The 18,548-nt window shown below is 43.4% G+C and overlaps 1 protein-coding gene across 1 annotated transcript in view; it reads left to right on the top strand.

The window, feature by feature from the left end:
• Positions 1–11,706: 11,706 nt before the first annotated feature.
• Positions 11,707–18,548, top strand: part of ABCC4 (ATP binding cassette subfamily C member 4) — a 188,147-nt gene continuing 181,305 nt past the window's right edge. The window contains exon 1 of the mRNA XM_040267343.1: positions 11,707–12,372. Within this exon, the coding sequence (XP_040123277.1) occupies positions 12,299–12,372 (74 nt within the window). The 5' untranslated portion in view covers positions 11,707–12,298. The remainder of the gene's footprint in view (positions 12,373–18,548) is intronic.

Here is an 18,548-nt window from a genome sequence, read left to right as displayed (position 1 = left end):
AAATCTATCAAGTTGAAAGAAAAAAAAAAAAAAAAAGAACATTATCAGATACCAGGTAATACTAGCTAAAAGAAAGTGGTAGTCATAGTCATATATTATACAAAATATCTTTAATCCATAGCATAAGATCTGAATAAAAATGAAAATATTGCCTATTAAATCTCATAGGATGCAGATAAACTGTACTTATCAAGAGTTACATGTTATCTGTATCTGGGGCACCTGTATTTGGTTACCTGTGTCTATTTTACAACATAGTTGTCCCAAATTCCTTTGTTTTCTTGGCATGTAGTTTTGTCGTTTTTTTTTTACATTTAAAAATTTTAAACATTTTTATTGAAGTACAGTTGATGTACAGTGATATTATATGTTACAGGTGTGCAATATACTGATACACAGTCTTTAAAGGTTATACTTTATTTACAGTTATCATAAAATATTAATAGTTTATACAATAGGGATAGGATACCCACTCCAGTGTTCTTGGGCTTCCCTGGTGGCTCAGACAGTAAGAGTCCACCTGCAGTGTGGGAGACCTGGATTCGATCCCTGGGTTGGGAAGATCTCCTGAAGGAGGGCATGGCAATCCACTCCAGTATTCTTGCCTGGAGAATCCCCATGGACAGAGGAGCCTGGCGGGGACAGTCCACGGGGTTGCAAAGAGTTGGACACAACTGAGCAACTAAGCACAGCATGGCTTATTTTTTACCTGATAGTTTGTACCTCTTACTTTCTGATTCCTCTGCCCCTGTATTGCCCCCCTTTTCCTCTCACCACCGGTAACCACTAGTTTGTCTTCTGTATCTGTGAGTCTGCTTTTTGTTGTTGTTGTTGTTATTGCTGTATTCACTAGTTTGTTGCATTTTTTTAGGTTCCACATATAGGTGATATCATGCAGTATCTGTCTTTGTCTGACTAATTTCACTTAGCATAGCTGGGCATATGTTCTCTTTTGGCAGGGGGTGTCGGGGAGCCTATGCTCTTACTGCATCCCATCTCACTGGCCCCAGCTCCCTCCACACACATATTTTTGATACAGACAGGCATGATCAAAATACTTATATTTGGGTAGTTGCTACAAGATGGTTTCAGAAAAACATATTCCCATTTTTTTCTAGATTAAAGATATTATTCACTTTAGGCCCTTTGTGTGCATCAAGACACTATTGAAGGAAAGGTAAGTTTCCCAGTCATCCTAGACTCCTTGGTAACCCTCTCCAGAGTGGAAACTATTAAATATCCACATACATGCAAGGATGATGTATGCTACTGAATAATCTTTGATATTAGATAGAGCAGATAGAGCTCTGCTAAGTCGCATCAGTCGTGTCCAACTCTGTGTGACCCCATAGACGGCAGCCCACCAGGCTCCCCTGTCCCTGGGATTCTCCAGGCAAGAACACTAGAGTGGGTTGCCATGTCCTTCTCCAGTGAATGAAAGTGAAAAGTCAAAGTGAAGTCGCTCAGTCGTGTCCGACCCTCAGCGACCCCATGGACTGCAGCCTACCAGGTTCCTCCATCCATGGGATTTTCCAGGCAAGAGTACTGGAGTGGGGGTGCCATTGCCTTCTCTGAGATAGAGTTCTACCTCATTCTTTTTGTTTTCCTGGTATTCCACTGTATTAATATAACCAGTCCTCCATTGATAAGCACACATATCATTGCAGCTCTTGCTTTTACAATCAATTTTGTGACAACATCTTTCTTCAGAGATGTCAGTACACAGGCATGATTGTATCTTTAGGATATGTCCCTGAAATACATGGCTGTGTTGAAACACATGTCTGTCAAAATTTTTACAGATTTCTTTTTTCATAAAATGTCACCGAGATGTGTAAAGATGCCTCTTTTGACGTTCAAGCCAACACATTTTTTTTATCTTTTGCACTCTGTAAGGTGAAAAATTGCATCTTATTGTTTTGAGTTTCCCTAATTCTGAGCAAGATATTGAGCATCTTATCTGTGGTTCATAAGAAAATTGCATTTTCCCCCTATGATCAACCTTGATCTTTTGTTCAGTTTCCAGTTGGGCTGTAAGTATTCTTCTTACTGGTTTATCCGATATCATTGTAAATGAAATGAACAATCCCCTTTATCTCCAACATAGTGATTGCAATGATCTTGTTTTCCTAGCTTGTCATTTCCATTTATGTGATTTTCGCCATACAACAAACTTCTATTTTTAATAAGTCCATTTTACCAGTCTTGTTCTTCATGGTGTCTTGGTGTCTGTGCTTATGACTTTCCTTTTTAAAAAACTATTTTTATTTATTTGGCTGCTCTGGATCTTAGTTGTGGCATGCAGACTCTTTTAGTTGTAGCTTGTGGGATCTTGTTGCCTGACTAGGGATTGAACCAGGCCCCCTGAGTTGGGAGCATGGATTCTTAGCCATTGGACCACCAGGGAAGTCCCTGAGTTTATGACTTTTAAAGAAAGTTTTCTCTGAGTTAAGATTATTAGAAAGAGATCACCTATGTTTATTTCTATAACCTTTATAGACTCTGTTTTTAAAATATCTAAATCTTTGATTCGTATATATTATATTTATATGGTGTAAGGTTTGACATATGTACCAAATTTTATCTTTTCCAAATAGCCTATTACTTTAATACTATGTATTATTGCTTCTATTTTTTTCCTTTTTAAACAATTTAAAAAATATTTTTGGCCTTGCCTTGTGGTATCTTAAGTCCCTAACTAGGGATTGAACCCAGATTCTCAGCAGTGAAAGCACTGAGTCCTATCCACTGGATGCCAGGGAATTCCAATTTAATGCTATTTATTCAGTCCAGTCGGTTATATTTTATTAATTTGCTGGTGCTAAACTTTAATTATTTTGCATTTATTTTCTAAGTTGTCAATTCATGTTTTTTTTTGTTTGTTTTTTAACATTTATCTGTGCTGGGTCTTAGTTGTGGCATGTTGGATCTAGTTCCCTGACCAGGGATCGAACCCAGGCCCCCTTCATTGGGAGTGTGGAGTCTTAGCCACTGGACCACCAGGGAAGTCCTTCAACTTGTATTTAGTTCCTTTCTACTACATTATCCTTATCCTTACGTACATTTATTTCTTATCCTTATCCTTACGTACATTTATTCCTTAAGTCCTTAGATTTCTCCTTGGAACTTTTGTTTCAGACAAGTCATAGTTGTTTTAATGGATTAGTATTTACCTCAAATTTTTTTTTGGATTCCTGACATGTGCTGTCAGAGATTTCTGATGGAGACTTGGCTCCTAGGGCAAGCCTACTGCTTAGGTAAACAGGTAGGCTCCATTGTCCAGGGGGAAAGATTATTTACCTTGGAATTATCTCCACTGTTTGGGGAAGAGTCACAATTATGTCAGTGTATGGTAAGTAGGCCTCCTATAAGATGAGTTGTCTTGCTCTAACCTTGACTGTTCAGTTTGGAGCCATATAAACTGCTATGTAATGTGAGTAGTCCCATGTGAGGGAATAAATTTTAACCGGACCTTCTCTTTTGATTGGCTGCAGACCTCTATTGTGAAGGAAGTGGGGGAAGGTGGGTCTGGTCTGAGAGGCAAGAGATCAGGACATATCAGACATAGTCCTTCAGAAGCTGGACAGTATTATGGAAAGTGATGGGGGACTTTTCTGCTGGTGCAGTGGATGAGAATCTGCCTGCCAATGCAGGGCGCACTGGTTTGGTCCCTGGCTCAGGAAGATCCCACTTGCGGTGGAGCAACTAAGCCAGTGTCCCACAACAACTACTGAGCCCATGAGCTTCAACTACTGAGTCCTCCTGCCTTCAGTCTTTCCCAGAATCAGGGTGCTTTCTAATGAGTCAGTTCTTTGCATCAAGTGGCCAAAGTATTGGAGTTTCAGCAGCAGTCCTTCCAATGAATATTCAGGACTGATTTCCTTTAGAATTGACTAGTTTGATCTCCTTGCAGTCCAAGGGACTCTCAGGAGTCTTCTCCAACACCACAGTTCAAAAACATCAATTCTTCAGTGCTCTGCTTTCTTTACGGTCCAATTCTCACATCCATACATGATGACTGGAAAAACCATAGCTTTGACTAGATGGATCTTTGTCAGCAAAGTAACGTCTCTACTTTTTAATACACTGTCTAGGTTGGTCATAGCTTTTCTTCCAAGGAGCAAGCGTCTTTTAATTTCATGGCTGCAGTCACCATCTGCAGTGATTTTGGAGCCCAAGAAAGTAAAGTCTGTCACTGTTTCCATTGTTTCCCCATCTATTTACCATAAAGTGATGGGACTGGATGCCATGATCTTTGCTTTTTGAATGCTGAGTTTTAAGCCAACTTTTTCACTCTCCTCTTTCACTTTCATCAAGAGGCTCTTAAGTTCCTCTTTGCCATAAGGGTGCAGTCATCTGCATATCTGAGGTTATTGATGTTTCTCCCGGCAATCTTGATTCCAGCTTGTGCTTCATCCAGTTCAGCATTGCACATGATGTACTCTTCATATAAGTTACATAAGCAGGGTGATAATATACAGCCTTGTCGTAATCCTTTCCCAATTTGGAAACAGTCCGTTGTTCCATGTCTAGTTCTAACTGTTGCTTCTTGACCTGCATACAGGTTTCTCAGGAGCCAGGTAAGGTGGTCTGGTATTCCCGTCTCTTGAAGAATTTTCCATAGCATGTTGTGATTCCCCACAGTTAAAAGCTTTAGTGCAGTCAATGAAGCAGAAATAGATGTTTTTCTGGAACTCTCTTGCTTTTTCTATGATCAAATGGATGTTGGTGACTTGATCTCTGATTCCTTTGCCTTTTCTAAATCCATCTCCCAGTAATTTCTCCAATGCATTTCAGTTCAGTTCAGTTCAGTTCAGTCGCTCAGTCGTGTCTGACTCTTCGTGACCCCATGAATCGCAGCACGCCAGGCCTCCCTGTCCATCACCAACTCCCGGAGTTCACTCAGATTCACGTCCATCGAGTCTGTGATGCCATCCAGCCATCTCATCCTGGGTCATCCCCTTCTTCTCCTGCCCCCAATCTCTCCCAGCATCATTCTTTTCCAATGAGTCAACTCTTCGCATGAGGTGTCCGAAGTACCGGAGCTTCAGCTTTAGCATCATTCCTTCCAAAGAAACCCCAGGGTTGATCTCCTTCAGAATGGACTGGTTGGATCTCCTTGCAGTCCAAGGGACTCTCAAGAGTCTTCTCCAACACCACAGTTCAAAAGCATCAATTCTTCGGCGCTCAGCCTTCTTCACAGTCCAACTCTCACATCCATACATGACCACAGGAAAAACCATAGCCTTGACTAGACGGACCTTTGTTGGCAAAGTAATGTCTCTGCTTTTGAATATGCTGTCTAGGTTGGTCATAACTTTTCTTCCAAGGAGTAAGCATCTTTTAATATCATGGCTGCAGTCACCATCTGCAGTGATTTTGGAGCCCCCCAAAATAAAGTCTGACACTGTTTCTACTGTTTCCCCATCTTAGCTCCCTACAATTTGCATTTCTGAAAAAAAAAAAAACCAAACCGAATCTCCTTTTCCTTTGTCTTGTCACTTCTCCATGAATCTCTGTTTCTTTGTTAAGATGCTGCTATACTTATCCTAAGTTCTAAGGACCCATTTGAGTTAACACTGCATTTCTCTCACATGCATGCATGCTACACATGTCAATAAAACTGTCTTTCTCTTGTTTATCTGTCTTCTATGAGTTGACCTTCCAGTGCCCCAGTATTTTGGAAGGGTAGAAGAAAAAGGAACTTTCTCCTCCTCTAATTGGTAAAATGTAAATAACATTGAAATTTACTTTACTAGTTTTCAAGTGTGCTGTTCTGTGGCATTGAATACATTCACTTTGTTGTACAACTGTCATCAACATCCATCTCTAGAACTTTCTCATCTTCCCAGATTGAAACCCTGTACTGATTAAAACAGCTCCCCACCCATCCCAAACCCCCATCCTCTGGCAAATACCATTCTACTTCCTGTTTCAAATACTGAAATGGGTTGCCATTCCCTTTTCCAGGGGATCTTCCGGACCCAGAGATCAAACCCAGGTCTCCCACATTGCAGGCGGATTCTTTACCATCTGAACCACCAGGGAAGCCCATTCATATACATGAAATTATTGCCAAAGACAAATTCATGTGCCCAATGCACAGTGAGGCTAAACAAATGCAAACCAGGGTTTAGAGCAGAGAAAGGTTTACTGCAGGGCCAAGAAACAAGAAGATGGCTTGTGCTGAAAAAACACAAAGTCCCTGATGCATTTCAGGGAGAAGTTTTTGCAGGCAAAATTTGAGGTGAGGGCTGCAGGTGGTATGACTTTCTTCTGACTGGTTGGTGGTGAGGTAACAGGAAGGTGCTCCAGGGATCCTGGGTTCAGCCAGAAGCAGCCATCCTCCACTTGGATGGGGGCCCTAGTTCCCCTAGAAGAACTTAAAGATACTGTTTTGTATATTCCTTGAGGAGGAACTGGGCTTCTGCTTTAATCTCTGCCTTATAGTTTTTTGATTGTTCCTCCTGTGTTTTTGCATCCCCTTACTCCCTGAATAGTAACTGTTGCCACCTGCTCTTTGGTATTGAGGAAGGCCTAGGTGGCTGACGTCTTTTTCCTGCAAATAAGAAATGAGGGATAGGGAAAGTGCCACAACATCCTGCTCCATTTCAGAGTAGTTGTCATTTGGTGACTTTCAATACATCTGGCCTAAAAAAAAAATGCTTCTGGCCACCAAATGGTGGTTTTTTCCCACACTAACCAATTCTTCAGAAACCAATGTTACTCTCTCCATACATCTCACCCTCTCCTCCCTCTCCCCATGTCTGCAAGTCTGTAGTTACTTCTTCTATTTTCTGTTCCTCCTTAGAGCAAAATTTCTCACAGGAGCTGTGTACAACCATTGTCTCTACACTTTCAACACCATTCTCTGCTCCACACATCTTTTAGGGTTTCTACCAGTGGTCATGCATGGATGTGAAAGTTGGATTGTGAAGAAGGCTGAGCGCTGAATAATTGTTGCTTTTGAACTGTGGTGTTGGAGAAGACTCTTGAGAGTCCTTGGACTGCAAGGATATCCAACCTATAGGAGATCAGTCCTGGGTGTTCATTGGAAGGACTGATGCTGAAGCTAAAACTCCAATACTTTGGCCACCTGACTCGAAGAGCTGACTTATTTGAAAAGATCCTGATGCTGGGAGGGATTGGGGGCAGGATGAGAAGGGGACGGCAGAGGATGAGATGGCTGGGTGGCATCACTGACTCAATGGACATGAGTTTGGGTAAACTCCGGGAACTGGTGATGGACAGGGAGGCCTGGCGTGCTGCGGTTCATGGGGTCGCAAAGAGTCGGACATGACCAAGTGATTGAACTGACTGAACTGACCACTCTCTTTAAAATACTGCTTTTGCTAAATCAACAAATACCTCATCTTTGCCAGATGTAATTGTTACTCTTCTGTCTTCAAATTACTAACCTCTCAGAAGCCTCTCTCAAGCCAAAATAAAGATTGTAGGGAGACAGATCAACAACCTCAGATACGCAGATAATACACTCAAATGGCAGAAACTGAAGAGGAACTGAAGAGCCTCTTGATAAGGGTGAAAGAGGAAAGTGAAAAAGCTGGCTCAAAACTCAATATTTAAAAAATTAAGATCTTGGCAGCCAATTACATCACTTTATGGAAAATAGAAGGGGAAAAGTGGAAGCAGTGACAGGTTTTATTTTCTTGGGCTCCAAAGTCACTGTGGACAGTTACTGCAGTCATGAAATTAAAAGATGCTTGCTCCTTGGAAGAAAATCTATGACAAACTTAGACAGTGAATTAAAAAGCAGGTATCACTTTGCCAACAACATTTTTTTAATATTGTAGCACAGTGAACTTATTTCCATTATTTACATTGTAATGAACGTCTTCATTCAAAGTTTGGACTCTAAGGACGGAAATTGCTCAGTTGTAAGCTCTATGAGAGAGTTGGACTATAAAGAAAGCTAAGCACTGAAGAATTGATGCTTTTCAACTGTGGTGTTGCAGAAGGCTCTTGAGAGTCCCTTGGACTGCAAGGAGATCCAACCAGACAATCCTAAAGGAAATCAGTCCTGAACATTCATTGGAAGGAATGATGTTGAAGCTGAAACTTCCACCTGATGCAAAGAACTGACTCACTGGAAAATACCCTGATGCTAGGAAAGATTGAAGACAGGAGAAGGGGGTGACAGAGGATGAGATAGTTGGATGGCATCACCAACTTGATGGACATGAGTTTGAGCAAGCTCTGGGAGTTGGTGATGGACAAGGAAGCCTGCCATGCCACAATCCATGGGGTAGCAATTCTTTTTACTTATTTGGCTGTGGTCAGTCTTAGTAGCACAGGGGATAGTTACCTGACCAAGTATCAACCTTGGTCCCCTGCATTGGGAGCTCAGAGTCTCAGCCACGGGACTACCAGGGAAGCACCAGCATACATTTCATTTAGATGCAATTTGCTACTTTTACACCTACAGCTTCCCTGAGAGCTCATATCTAAAAGGAACGAAAGGAAGTCTGTTCAGAAAACAAACAAAAATTGTTAAGTTTATTATGTTTGGGAAGAGTGTTTCTGCTTTTAAATCCCTGAATGTTATATATCTGTGCTGTGCTTAGTCTCTCAGTCGTGTCTGATTCTTTGTGACCCCATGGACTGTAGCTGACCAGGCTCCTCTGTCCATGGGATTCTCCAGGCAAGAATACTGGAGTGGGTTGCCATGCACTCCTCCAGGGGATTTTCCCGACCCAGGGATGGAACCCAGGTCTGCATTGCAGGCAGATTCTTTACCGTCTGAGCCTATCTATGACTATCGAAAACAAAGATTAAACATTAACACTATGCAATACCAATTAATTTTATAAATATCTTTCTTACCTCAAGTTGTATTTACTTTGGCTTAATATTTAATAAACCAAATAATTTTTAGTGAAGAAAATACGGAACTGATGATGGTAATTTTAAAGGGATGGAAAGCAGAATATGATGATAACTTTGGTAATGTTATAAACTGTATTTTAAAAAGTTAACATGAGAAAAGCTAAGTCTGCCCTTCTAATTTTCTCGATTGGTTTTGGAAAAATATATAATGACATTTTCAACATTATTGAATGATACAAGGTATTTTTATTGTCCCAAAATCCTCTGTGCGCCACTATTCATCCCTCATTCCCATCTCCAACCTCTGGCAACCACTGATCTTTTTATTATCTCCATGGTTTCCTTTTTTTGTCATATAGTTAGCATTACACAATATGTAGCCTTTTCAGATGAATTTTCACTAAACAAGTCGCTTCAGTCATGTCTTACTCTTCGGGCCCTCTGGACTGTAGCCCACCAGGTTTCTCTGTTCATGGGATTCTCCAGGCAAGAATACTGTACTGGGTTGCCTTACTCTCCTCCAGGGGATCTTCCTGATCCAGAGATTGAACCCACATCTCTTATGTCTCCTGAATTGGCAGGTGGGTTATTTGCCACTTGCGCCTCTTTCACTTAGTAGTAAGCATTGTTTCCTCCCTTGCATTCATGGTTTGGTGCATGCATGTCCTTTTTGTGCCAAATAATATTCCATTGTCTGGCTGGGCCAATGTATTTATCCATTCATTTACTGAAGGGCTTCTTGGTTATTTCCAAATTTGAGGAGTTATGAATAAAGCTGCTATAGACATTTCACAGATTCAAAAAAAATCTTTTCGTTTAAAATTAAACATATAATGAACCAGCTTACTTCCAATATGCATCCAAACCAGACTGAAGAGGCATCTCCTTTCTTCTACTTCATGCTCTCTCCATGTTTGTATTAATTGCACTGTTAATGTTAGCATACTATTTTCTCCATTTTCCATTCATTTATTTTAGACAATGCAGGAAAATGAAATAAAACCCATAAATGGATCAGGAAGTGTCATTACGGTAGAGAGATGGTTGTTTTATGAGAATCAAAAAATTGACTTATAGGCAGAGATGGACGGCTCATACTCAAAAACTCCAAACTCCCAGATGGTTTGGGGTCGACATTTCTATAGGCAAAATTTGGGGTGAGGGCTGCAGGGTGAGTGACTTTCTTCTGATTGGTTGCTGGTGACCTAACAGAGCAGCGCTCCAGGAATCCTGTGCTCAGCCTAAAGTAACCATCTTCCAAGTGGGTGGGGGGGCCTTAGTTCTTATGGAAGAACTCAAAGATATTGTTATGTTTATTCCTTGAGGAGGAACCAGGATCCTGCTTTAATCACTGCATTCTGGTTTCTTCCTGTTTCTATTAGCAACTATTTGAATTTGCTTTTTGGAACAGGGAGGTTTAGAAGTGTGAAGATTGTATCAGACAAATTAGAAATGCGGGATAAAAAAAGAAAGGCTTTTGTGCTCAGGAGGCCCTTGCAGAGTTTTGCTTGGTTACAAACGTATTCAACCTGAATAACAGAAGCTAAAAGCATTTTTTTTTTTTTTTTAAGTATGGGACCGGACTGAAGAGACTTAGCACACTTGCACACATTGTTGATTTACAAAGTTGTGTTAAGTCATTATTAATAACAAACATGATTTTAGTCAAGGTATATAGGAAATTATCAAAGTGATCTGTTATAAGCATCAAGAACTTTGATCTTTCTTTGTTTAGGGTGGAAGGGACCAGAAACTGCTGAGCTGGTAAGAAGGCCACACAAATAACTAAACACTTATTGGGAGTCAATGTTTCTGTTCATTCAGTCCAAGTTACTCATTCAGTGTATTCTAGACACCCATCCACACACACTGTCCATCCACCAGACCAGGCTGAACTATGCATCCAAATCAGAATTCATCATTTATTGATTTTTAAGACCTTGGACAAGTTCTGTCCTTAAGCCTCATTTGTGAAATGGGATGATAATACGTAATTAGGGCATCCTTATAGTTAGAAGTTGGCTTTCCAGGTGACTCAGTGGTAAAGAATGGGCCTGCCAATGCAGACCTGGATCCTGACGATCCCCTGAAGGGAATGGCAACTCACTCCAGTAATCTTGCCTGGGTAAAGCCCATTGACGGAGGAGCCTGGAGGGCTGGCTACAATGTAGGAAGCACAGAGTCAGCCCCACCTTTGCCACTAAACGACAACAACATAGTTGAAAGTCAGGTCAGGTCCTCAGAAATGCGAACCAACTCGATGTTTTGTGACATATGTCACTGTTAATCCACTAGGAACTGAGTACATGATGAAAGAAATCATAAGTGAGTCTCTCTCTCTCTGCAGATTTCCTTTTCCCAGTCTAAGCGTGTGCTTCAGTCCTGTCCGACCGTGTACCACGGTAAGGACTGTAGCCCCCCAGGCTCCTCTGTCCGCGGAGATTCTCCAGGCAAGAATACTGGCGAACTGGGGGCAACTGGGTTCCTATGTCCTCCTCCAGAGGATCTCCCCCACCCCGGTATCGAACCCCATCCCCCGCCCGGTCTCCTAGGACTCCTGCTTCGGCAGGCGGGTTCTTTACCAATAGCGCCACCTGGGAATCCCTCCCAATCTAAAAGGGCAGCAAAACGCTCGCAGACAGAGGTCCCTACACAGTGCAGCAACACGAGATGCCAACAGCCTGTCCCCAGTGGCAACATTCACTCATCTTCCAAAATCGTTTTGAGTTCTAATCTTGTTACTTTTCTTTGGCTCTTGACGCTCTGCAAACATAATCTGTGCTAAACCGTGCGGTTGTTCGACGTCAAAGGTCGGAGGATTTCCCAGAGGACCGTAGTTTGGTACCAAGAGGACAGGGAGCCTGGAGCGCCAAATGTTCACGCCTTCTGCCAGCTTTTCCAGGATATTTGCAAAACCGCAGCCGAAGGGGCGTTTCCGAGTAGCGGGGGGCGGGCAGATACGGCGCCTCCCCTCTCCACGTTCTGGGGCGGGGGGCGGGTACCCGGCTGGGAGCAATAATTAAGGCCGCGTTCGCAGCCAGGTGCGAGCACGTGGACGCCTAGGCGCTGAACCCAGTGTGCCGGGCGGTCCGTTTACTCTCCTCCCTTCGCCTCGCACCTTTGCCCGCCTCCGGGCAACCTCAGCCCAGGCCAACTTTAGGCGCCGCCGGCACCCCCGCTCGCGGCCTGTGGCTCTGGGCTCCCGGCGATCCGGCGCGGAGCTTTGCCGGCGCCCTCCCGGCGGGTCCGGGAGGCGGCGCGGCCTTGGGAGGCGGGGACCCGGCGGGCCGCCGGCGCTCGGCTTCCGGAAGCCAGTGATTCTCTGGCTCCCGCTGCGCGGACTGGCGCGGCGGCCTGAAGTCCAGCATCCCGGCCAACACCTCCCGGAGCAGCAGGCGGCACCGACGCCTCAGCGGCTGGATCCCAAACCGCGCTCGCCCTGGCCGGCAAGATGCAACCGGTGTACCCGGAGGTGAAGCCCAACCCGCTGCGGAACGCGAACCTCTGCTCGCGCGTGTTCTTCTGGTGAGCGTCCCGCCTGGGCTGTGATAACCCCGCCGCCGTGGGGTGGGTACTGATGCCGCCTTCGCCTTTCGGGGGCAGAGGCGCTTTCCGCTCTGCCTCAGGCCGCCCGGCTTCTTGCCGCCGGTGGGGCCGCCCCGCGCCGGCCGCGTGGTCCCCGCCGGCTCGCCGGCTTGCGGGGGTGTGGGGAGCAGGCCGAGGAGGGGGACGTGGTCGCGGGGTCGCCGGCTCTCCCAGTATATTTGCTTGCTGCTCTGGCAGCCTCCGGTTCCCTGAGCAGGGAGAGCAGCGGAGCCGGAGGCGGAGAACGGAGGCTGCCCAGGGGGAGTCACCGCCCAGCCGGAGACTGGACCCTCCCCCCCCCACCCCGCTGCCCCCCCTCCGCCCTACCCTTAGCCGGCTTCTCCAACACTGCTCTGGGAATTTGCTCTTCCGAGCTAGAGCTTTTTTTTCGTTTTTTACCCCCTTAAGCAAGCAGCTTTATGAGCAGCTTCCTTTATGTAATTAGCGCCCTGGACCAATTGTCGTCTTCCAATAATGTCTCCATCTTTAACCATATTCCTTATGGGACATCAGCCGGCCAGTTGCACCCGGCTCTCTGTCTGTCTGTGACCCTGTCTCTCTCCCTCCCTCCTTCTGTCTGTGTGCGTCCGGTACCTAATTAAGGCAAATTTGTAATGGGTAAAGAAACAATTTTTATGTAATGAATGGGGACACTATTCTTGAACATGTTTTGCTTTTGCCTGGGACACACAGCGACGACTGGAGTATGTCTTTTGACCAACCGCTTTCCCTGTTGTGAATATTTATTTACCCTTCTACCTTTGAAGACCACTCTGGGGTTGGGGTCCCTGAAGCCTGTGGGGTCTTGTCCAGATCTCTAGCCTTCAGAGAAGCGATTTGTGGTTGTTCCTATAACTTCAGGCAGGGCAAGGAACTCTCCAAGACAGTTTTTGTGGATTTTAAAAATGTGTGAATGGAAATGGAAAGTGAGGACCTCATTGATTGTGGTAGGCACCCATTTCCAGTTTTCCTGTGGGAGCAGATGGAGCTATTATCTTTTATAGCTGAAGGTACTGAAGCATAGAGGTTGAGGAAGTTGCCTGCATCACATGGTGAGTAAGTGGTGGAGTGGGATCCTGAACTAGGCAGTCTGACTTCTGAGTCTGTGATTCCTGTGTGTGTAACTGCAGTTCTGTTAACTGTTCTGTTTAACTTGTAACTGTTCTAACCTGTGTGTAACTGTTTCTGTTGATATGCTTGCTGCTGCTACTGCTAAGTCGCTTCAGTCGTGTCCGACTCTGTGTGACCCCATAGACGGGGACCCACTGTCTCTGGGATTCTCCAGGTAAGAACACTGGAGTAGGTTGCCATTTCCTTCTCCAATGCATGAAAGTGAAAAGCGAAAGTGAAGTCGCTCAGTCGTGCCAGACTCTTAGTGACCCCATGGACTGCAGCCTACCACTTGGTATGCTTACTTGTTCCTAAATGCACAAAGAAGGCGATTCCAAACACACCTTTGTTCTTGTACACAATTCAGGTTCTTGCTGTGGGAGATGATGCATGTGAAACATCTATAATCAAGCTTTAGGGTGGCTATTCTCAAAGTACAGCTCTCAGACCTGCAGCATCCTCCTCATCTGGGAGCCTGTTGTTCAGTCACTCAGTTGTGTCCGACTCTTTGCCTACCCCATGGTGTGGAAGCACACCAGGCTTCCCTGTCCATCATCTCCCGCAGTTTGCTCACACTCATGTCCATCGAGTTCGTGATGCCATCCAGCCATCTCATCCTCTGTCGTCCCTGTCTCCTCCTGCTTTCAATCTTTCCCAGCATCAGGGTCTTTTCTGATGAGTCAGCTCTTCACATCAGGTGGCCAAAGTATTGGAGCTTCAGCTTCACCATCAGTCCTTCCAGTGGATATTCAGGATTGATTTCCTTTAGGATGGCCTGGTTTGATCTTCTTGCAGTCCAGGGGACTCTCAAGACTCTTCTTCAACACTACAGTTCAAAAACATCAGTTCTTTGGTGCTCAACCTTCTTTATGGTCCAACTCTCATATCCATACATGACTACTGGAAAAACCATAGCTTTAACTATATATGTGGACCTGGGAGCCTGTTAGAAATGCAGTTTTCCTGCACTCATTCTAGATCAGTTTTGTAAAATTAGAAGCTCTTGGGATGAGGTTTAAAGAAGCGTTCCAGGTGATTCTGGTGGCAGGTTGATGCAACTGCTTTAAAAAATTTTTTTTCTGGCAACTGCTTTAAGCCACTCCTCCCACTGGCATTGTTACTTCAGTATAATCTTTTTTTTTTTTTTAAAAAGGGGTCCAGACTTCCCTGGCAGACCAGTGGTTAAGACTCTGCTCTTGTAGTGCAGTGGGGTGGCGGGTTCCATCCATGGTGGGGAATGAAGATCCCGAGGAGAGGGGGTTCAGAGTTTGCAGACTTAGTTGTTGACCATAATAGCTGTCTTGTATTCATAGCCTGAAGTACCTTAGTGATTTCCTTCTGTACCCAACTTCACTACCAGGGAATGATGAACTGAGCCCAGCCAGGAAGTTTTGCCCAGAGAGAAGGCTCACCTTGTAGAGAAAAACCGAGTTTTCATGTTCTCATTGGGTATGTACTTTAAATTTCATCTGCGGTTTAGTGTTTCACAACAGTTTGCAGGTAGGGTATAAGGATATACCCTTTTACCAATATCGGTGTTGGTAATTGTTGTGGATTTTATAGAAAAATATACATTTTTTTCTATTTGTGTAAGAAATTTAAAACTATAGGGCAAGAAAAGAAGACTAAGGATTTGTTTTTATTAGCCAAGTACACTTACTGATATTTTGATTGTTTCTTAGTCTTTCCCCTAGAAATTTTTATGCATACCTGCTTACCCATATTCATCTTTTGTATGAAACAAAATAGTTTTGATTCTTGAAGCCTTAATTTTCTTTGGTTAACATTTAATACAAGTCTTCAAAACATGGTATTTAATTGCAGTTTATGCAGTCTTTCACTTTTGTTTAACACAGTTTATTGCTGATTATGATGTGATGAATATCCATGATCTTGTATTGTGGTGCATCTTTCCTTTTTCTATATTCTCAGACAAAATGACCAGTGAAAGGCCAAATTGTTTTCCATGAGGTTGGACCAATTTGCCCTCTTCACAGCTGTTTGTGAGCTATTTAAGTGTCAACTTTGAATACCTAAATTAATTCTTCTAGGTCTAAGGTTAATATCAAACAGTCTTTGTTTTTTGGTCCTGCCATGAGGCATCTGGGATCTTAGTTCCCTGGCTGGGGATGGAACCTGTGCTCCTTGGCAGTGAAAGAGTAGAGTCTTAACCACTGGACCCCCGGGAAGTCCGATAATATCAAACATTTTAAATTTCAATTTGTTTGATTTGTAAAAGTAGAACCTTTTTTTGGTGCCTATTGACCATTTATTTATTGATTGATTGAATTGTGTATTAATAGATTTTTTCATAAGAGGCATTTATATTTTTGAAGTAATAGCACTTATAATTTTACAGATTTTAATTTCTCTGAATTTAGAGGTTTTAAATGTTATTAAGTGTATCAACCTTTTTGGTTTCTTGCTTTTATAATATGTCTTTGTAAAATCCCAGCATCATTTAAATCTCCATAGGCACTTTAATTTAATCTTGTTTCATTTCTAACAATAAAGCCAATTAGAATTTCATTTTTTCCCGAAACAGCCCATTTTCCTGTCATGGTTTATTGAATAATTCTTGCTCATCCCCATTATTGAAAATAAGGAGCACAGTTAATAAACTGTGTCCAGCTTGGGGACTGGATTCTCCAGTCTGCTGAGGCTCTCCCTGGCCATGTCCCTGCTGTCCTGCACTTCAGCCCCCTGGGGTGTGCTGTGCATTTCTCAACCACTTTCGTCCCAGAGGCCAGCAGGTTGATGGTTAGTACACATCTATCCACAGAGATGAGGGTTGAATAGGATCTTGGACCAGATGCACTTGTTCCATCAGTCAGTCAGTTTAGTCGCTCAGTTGTGTCCGATTCTTTGTGACCCCATGGACTGCAGCACACCAGGCTTCCCTGTCCATCGTCTCCCGCAGTTTGCTCAAACTCATGTCCATCAAGTCTGTGATGCCATCCAACCATCTCATCCTCTGTCGTCCCCTTCTCCTGCCCTCAATCTTTCCCAGCATCAGGGTCTTTTCTAATGAGTCAGTTCTTTGGATCAGGTGGCCAGAGTATTGGAGTTTCAGCTTCAGCATCACTCTTTCCAATGAATATTCAGGACTGATTTCCTTTAGGATGGACTTGTTGGACCTCCTTGCAGTCCAAGGGACTCTCAAGAGTCTTCTCCAACACCACAGTTCAAAAACATCAATTCTTTGGTGCTCAGCTTTCTTTATGGTCCAACTCTCACATCCAAACATGACTACTGAAAATACCATAGCTTTGACTATATGGACCTTTGTCAGCAAAGTAATGTGTCTGCTTTTTAATATACTGTGTAGGTTTGTCATAGCTCTTCTTCTAAGGAGTAAGCATCTTTTAATGTCATGGCTACAGTCACTATCTGCAGTGATTTTTGAATCCAAGAAAATAAAGTCTGTCACTGTTTCCATTGTTTCCCCTTCTATTTGCCATGAAGTGATGGGACCAGGTGCCATGACCTTCATTTTTTGAATGTAGAGTTTTAAGCCAGCTTTTTCAGTCTCCTCTTTCACTTTCATCAAGAGGCTCTTGAGTTCCTCTTTGTTTTCTGCCATAAGGGTGGTATCATCTGCATATCTCAGGTTATTGATATTTCTCCCGGCAATCTTGATTCCAGTTTGTGCTTCATCCAGCTTAGCACTTTGCATGATGTACTCTGCACATAAGTTAAATAAGCAGGGTGACAACATACAGCCTTGTCATAATCCTTTCCCAATTTGGAACCAGTCTGTTATTCCATGTCTGTTTCTAACGGTTGCTTCTTGACCTGCATACAGATTTCTCAGGAGGCAGGTAAGGTGGTCTGGTATTCCCATCTCTTGAAGAACTTTCCATAGTGTTTTGTGATCCATACAAAGGCTTTGGTGTAGTCAATAAAACAGAAATAGATGTTCTTCTGGAACTCTCTTGTTTTTTTGAGGATCCAACGGATGTTGGCAACTTTATCTCTGGTGCCTCTGTTTTCTAAATCCAGCTTTGAACACCGGAAAGTTTGCGTTTTGTGTACTGTTCAAGCCAAGCTTGGAGAATTTTGAGCATTACTTTGCTAGTGGGGGAGATAAGTACAGTTGTGCAGTAGTTTGAACAGTCTTTGGCATTACCTTTCTTTGGGATTGGAATGAAAACTGACCTTTTCCAGTCCCGTGGCCACTGCTGAGTTTTCCAAATTTGTTGGCACATAGAGTGCAGCACTTTCACAGCATCATCTTTTAGGATCTGAAATAGCTTAGCTGGAATTCCATCACATCCACTAGCGTTCATAATGATGCATCCTAAGGCCCACTTGACTTCAGTCACGGATGTCTGGCTTTAGGTGAATGATCACCATCGTGGTTATCTGGGTCATTAAGATGTTTTTTGTGTAGTTCTCCTGTGTATTCTTGCCACCTCTTTTTAATATCTTCTACTTCTGTAAGGTCCATACTGTTTCTGTCCTTTATTGTGCCCATCTTTGCATGAAATGTTCTGTTAGTATCTCTAATTTTCTTGAAGAGATCTCTAGTTTTCCCAGTCTATTGTTTTTCTTTTTTTTTTTTCCGCATTGATCACTTAGGAAGGTTTTCTTATCCCCATGATATTCTGTGGAACTCTTCATTCAGATGGACACACATCTTTCCTTTTCTTCTTTGCCTTTCACTTCTCTTCTTTTCCCAGCTATTTGTAAGGCATCCTCAGACAACCATTTTGCCTTAAATCGTAATTCCCCTGACACTGACCACATTTCAGTTAGTGAACTGTCCCCTTGCAAAGGGAGTGTGGTTGTGGAAACTGCCACTGATGTCAAGACAGACTCTCTAGAGACTCTTATCAGAGAATCTGATGACAGGAGGGGATGTGAACTGGCTGAGTGCTGAGATGGTTTAGGGAGGTTGGTTCTGTTAGGTCCTCAGTAACTATCGATGGTGAATACATAGAAATGTTTAATTTCAAACTAGGATTCTTGGCACCATTTTCAGAATGCCACTTGTATGAAACTTG

The sequence above is a fragment of the Oryx dammah genome, unplaced genomic scaffold (genome assembly GCF_014754425.2).
Source record: "Oryx dammah isolate SB20612 unplaced genomic scaffold, SCBI_Odam_1.1 HiC_scaffold_24, whole genome shotgun sequence".
In the NCBI taxonomy this organism is placed as follows: domain Eukaryota; kingdom Metazoa; phylum Chordata; class Mammalia; order Artiodactyla; family Bovidae; genus Oryx; species Oryx dammah.
This window is presented reverse-complemented; position numbering and strand designations above follow the sequence as displayed.